This window comes from Aricia agestis, chromosome 18 (assembly GCF_905147365.1).
Source record: "Aricia agestis chromosome 18, ilAriAges1.1, whole genome shotgun sequence".
Lineage (NCBI taxonomy): Eukaryota > Metazoa > Arthropoda > Insecta > Lepidoptera > Lycaenidae > Aricia > Aricia agestis.
Window position 1 is genome coordinate 11,079,901 of NC_056423.1, and position 3,335 is coordinate 11,083,235.

At 35.1% G+C, this 3,335-nt stretch overlaps 1 protein-coding gene across 1 annotated transcript; it reads right to left on the bottom strand.

Annotated features, from left to right (window-relative positions):
• Positions 1-809: 809 nt before the first annotated feature.
• On the bottom strand, positions 810-2,990 carry LOC121736045 (transcription factor Adf-1-like). The gene is made up of 2 exons (XM_042127088.1): positions 2,855-2,990; positions 810-1,389 (listed from the first exon to the last, which is right to left on the bottom strand). The coding sequence occupies exons 1-2, from the start codon at positions 2,985-2,987 to the stop codon at positions 971-973; spliced, it is 552 nt and encodes a 183-aa protein (XP_041983022.1). The 5' UTR covers positions 2,988-2,990; the 3' UTR covers positions 810-970.
• Positions 2,991-3,335: the final 345 nt, after the last annotated feature.

A 3,335-nucleotide genomic window follows, 5' to 3' on the forward strand; every position in this document is an offset into this window, starting at 1 on the left:
TAATATGAAAACCTGCCAGAGAAACCGAATTTGCACGGAGACTCTAGAGGGATTGTTGCGTACTAAAAGATTCATAGCAACGGACGGGCAGCCTAGCGCTGAACATTTAAAATTGTTCAATAAAAATATGTATAATTTTAAAAAATAAACATTTAAAGAACAGTTTATGCATTTTTTTCCTAAAAAATCTTTTAAATTGAGGTGGTAGATCTACCAATTTTGCATTTTAAATTCTACCAACTTCTACCAACTTTTGGCGCATGATCTACTAATTTTCTAAAATTCGGGTTGGCAACACTGATTATAGCTATTATATTTGATAATGAAAATGAACGAAACAGCAGGAAAAGAAGATATTGGGTACATGATATGTTGCGACAAAGGAAATCAGAAGGGGAATATTGGAATATCCGGAAACGTCTGCTAGATGACGAAGAAAAATTCTATATCTATTTCCGTATGCCGAGATACTTGTTTTATTATATACTTAATATTATTGAGGACGACATCTACAAAAGAAACACGCGATTTAGAGAAGCTGTATCACCGGAAGAAAAGCTGGCAGTGACATTAAGGTAAGCAATAAGAAACTTTTTTATAATTTATATGTATTTATTTATATATCAAGTTTAAGGATAAATCAAAGCAAAGCAATTTTACTTTAATTGTGTTAAGAAGAACCATCAACCCTCGATTCTTCCATAGGCGTTGTATTTTGCTGTTGGGTGCTAGCGGTGCTACTACCGATAGTACCTGCATTTAGGTTTTGAGTTGTGTAGCCAGAAGTTCCTGGTGCAAAAAAATCATCATAGTAACAGTTTCGATTATTTTGCAGTTCTTGTATTTCAGCTTCCGAAACTAAATTAAAAATTCTTGACTTTAAAAGTGCTTGATTATAGGTAGATAATTTTTTTACTGTGCTAGAAATACTTAAAAAAATTTATCCATTTCGTCATTCTGCTTTCCATCTTCATCGTTTTTTTTTTAATAAATATTCCATTAAAACCGCCGATGCACTTGTTTCTTGCAATTTCTTTCGTTTTGTCGTTTTTGGAATGTCAGGAAACACTGATCTAGATGAATCGTACATAGACACCGAAGATTCAGGACGCTCCGAGATAATTGACGAGTCTTGAGATTCTTCATTATTAGTCACATTGGCAAGAATTTCCGCAGCAGATAAGCTATTTTCATCATCACCATCATCTGTGTTGTCCACTGACGTCACTGTAGACCGTTCTTTATAATGTGGTAATAAAAAAGACATTTCAGTTTCATATTGCCATTTTTTATTAGTATTAGCACTCTGACCACTTTTAGTTGCTTTCTTTTTAATGGCTCTTCTATGATATTCCCTTAAGTTTTGCCATATCTTCTTACATTCTGACGCTGTAACAAAATAATATAAATATAAAGAAAAATTGGTTGTTTCAGGTACTTGATTAGTGGCTGTTCATTTAGGACTATGAGTTCAAGCTTTCGGTTAGGCGAAAGTACCATCCGGTCGATATTAAAAGATGTGTGCAATGCGATTATAAATACAATGAAGGGGAAGTTCATGCCCACGCCTACTACCGAAGACTGGAAAAGAATCGCAGATGGTTTCAATAAAAAATGGAATTTTCCAAACTGTATAGGTGCCATCGACGGCAAACATGTAAACATAATTGCCCCTCCTAGCAGCGGCTCGCTATTTTTTAATTATAAAAAATACTTCTCTATCGTCCTCATGGCTGTCGTCGATGATAAATACAGATTTATAGCTGTCGATATAGGGGCCTATGGCAAGAATAGTGATGGCGGAATTTTGGCATCGTCAAGATTAGGAAGAGCGATTGAAATGAATACATTTAATATTCCAACTGACACACCATTACCTGGTACTGAAATAATAATGCCACATGTTTTTGTAGCCGACGAAGCGTTTCCTTTAAAAAGGAATTTATTGCGACCATATCCACGTTCAAGTGGTATTTCAGAAAAGGAAAGAATATACAATAATCGCTTATCGCGAGCTCGCAGAGTAGTTGAAAACGCGTTCGGCATCTTATATCAAAAATTTGGAATTTATAATAAGAATTTGCATTTACACCCAAAATATGTTGATATTGTGGTCTTTGCGACGTGTATTTTACACAATGTCATGCGGTGTTATAATATAACATCCGATGATGAAGTCAACACAAGGCAGAGTTCGGCCAATAATGATGATGAACAGAGATTACTAAGTAATCTAAGTACAATTCCAGAAGATATACGTGAATCTTCGGCATCTGCTTTTGAAACTCGTGATATGTTTGCAACTTATTTTCAATCTCCCGAAGGACGAGTTCCGTGGCAGCATTTAATATAGATCATGTATAATTAATATGTAATAATCGTAAGAAGTTGGTTATAATATTATTGGCTTATTAAGAATATTAAACAAGTTTCTATACTAAGCTGGGATTTTATTACTGATTACCTATATTAAATAAACGTAAGGCACTTTATTATAACATACAGAAACCCAAACTAAAAATAAAATATATATGACGTAGATTTAATATTTTATATCAGTAAATTCTGGGATTTTATATTACTGTATGTGAAAAAACTAATTTTTACGATAAACCAAGATTTTTCGAGTGTCCAAGTAGAAAATCGTAGGTACTGTTAACTGTACAATAACATACCTACTTTTTGGATGTAACAGGTTGAATTAAATTTTCTCAACAATGTACTTTAATGAAATGACTTATAAGTTTTAACATTATTTTTAATATCTATTAGAATCACACATATTTATTTGTTCGATAGCTGAATTTCTGTAGATTATGGCAAAATCAATAACTCAAAAAAAAAAAATTCTTACCTGGTTGCGACAATACAATAGCGATTTCATTCCATGCCTTTTCCTTCTTATGTACGTCACTATATTTCGGATCACGAAGGTCGTATAGTAGCGGATATTTTCGCACTTCTTCTATCAACTTTTCTTTCTGCATGATTTTCGAAAAATTATCACCGTGTACCGCCAACGTGCACTCCGTCCTTCGATTCTATAGTGAATGATGGCGGGCGGGGGGAAGGCACGGGGCGGACGGGTGGGCTGGCAAATGGTTGCCCGTCACGCGTCAGTCGCAAACGCATAGTCGTTACGTGGACAACGTTTGGTCGTTGCGTGGACGACGTATGGTCATTGCGTGACAAACGTGTCGGGGTTGACCTCTAGTGTACGATGCGTAGGCCACTCGTTGTACACTACTTTATAATCATTTTTTGAAATTGAACCTTGAACATATGATACAGGGCTTAAATTTCAATGTCTAGCATAGAGTCGAGTCGCCGGTGAG

What these genes read in the sequence shown, in the direction of transcription:
- LOC121736045 (XM_042127088.1), bottom strand. Translation starts at nt 2,987, where the DNA reads ATGCAGAAAGAAAAGTTGATAGAAGAAGTGCGAAAATATCCGCTACTA. An exon ending in TATTGTATTGTCGCAACCAG is followed by an intron (nt 1,390 to 2,854) that starts GTAAGAATTTTT and finishes ATTTTGTTACAG; the next exon opens with CGTCAGAATGTAAGAAGATA.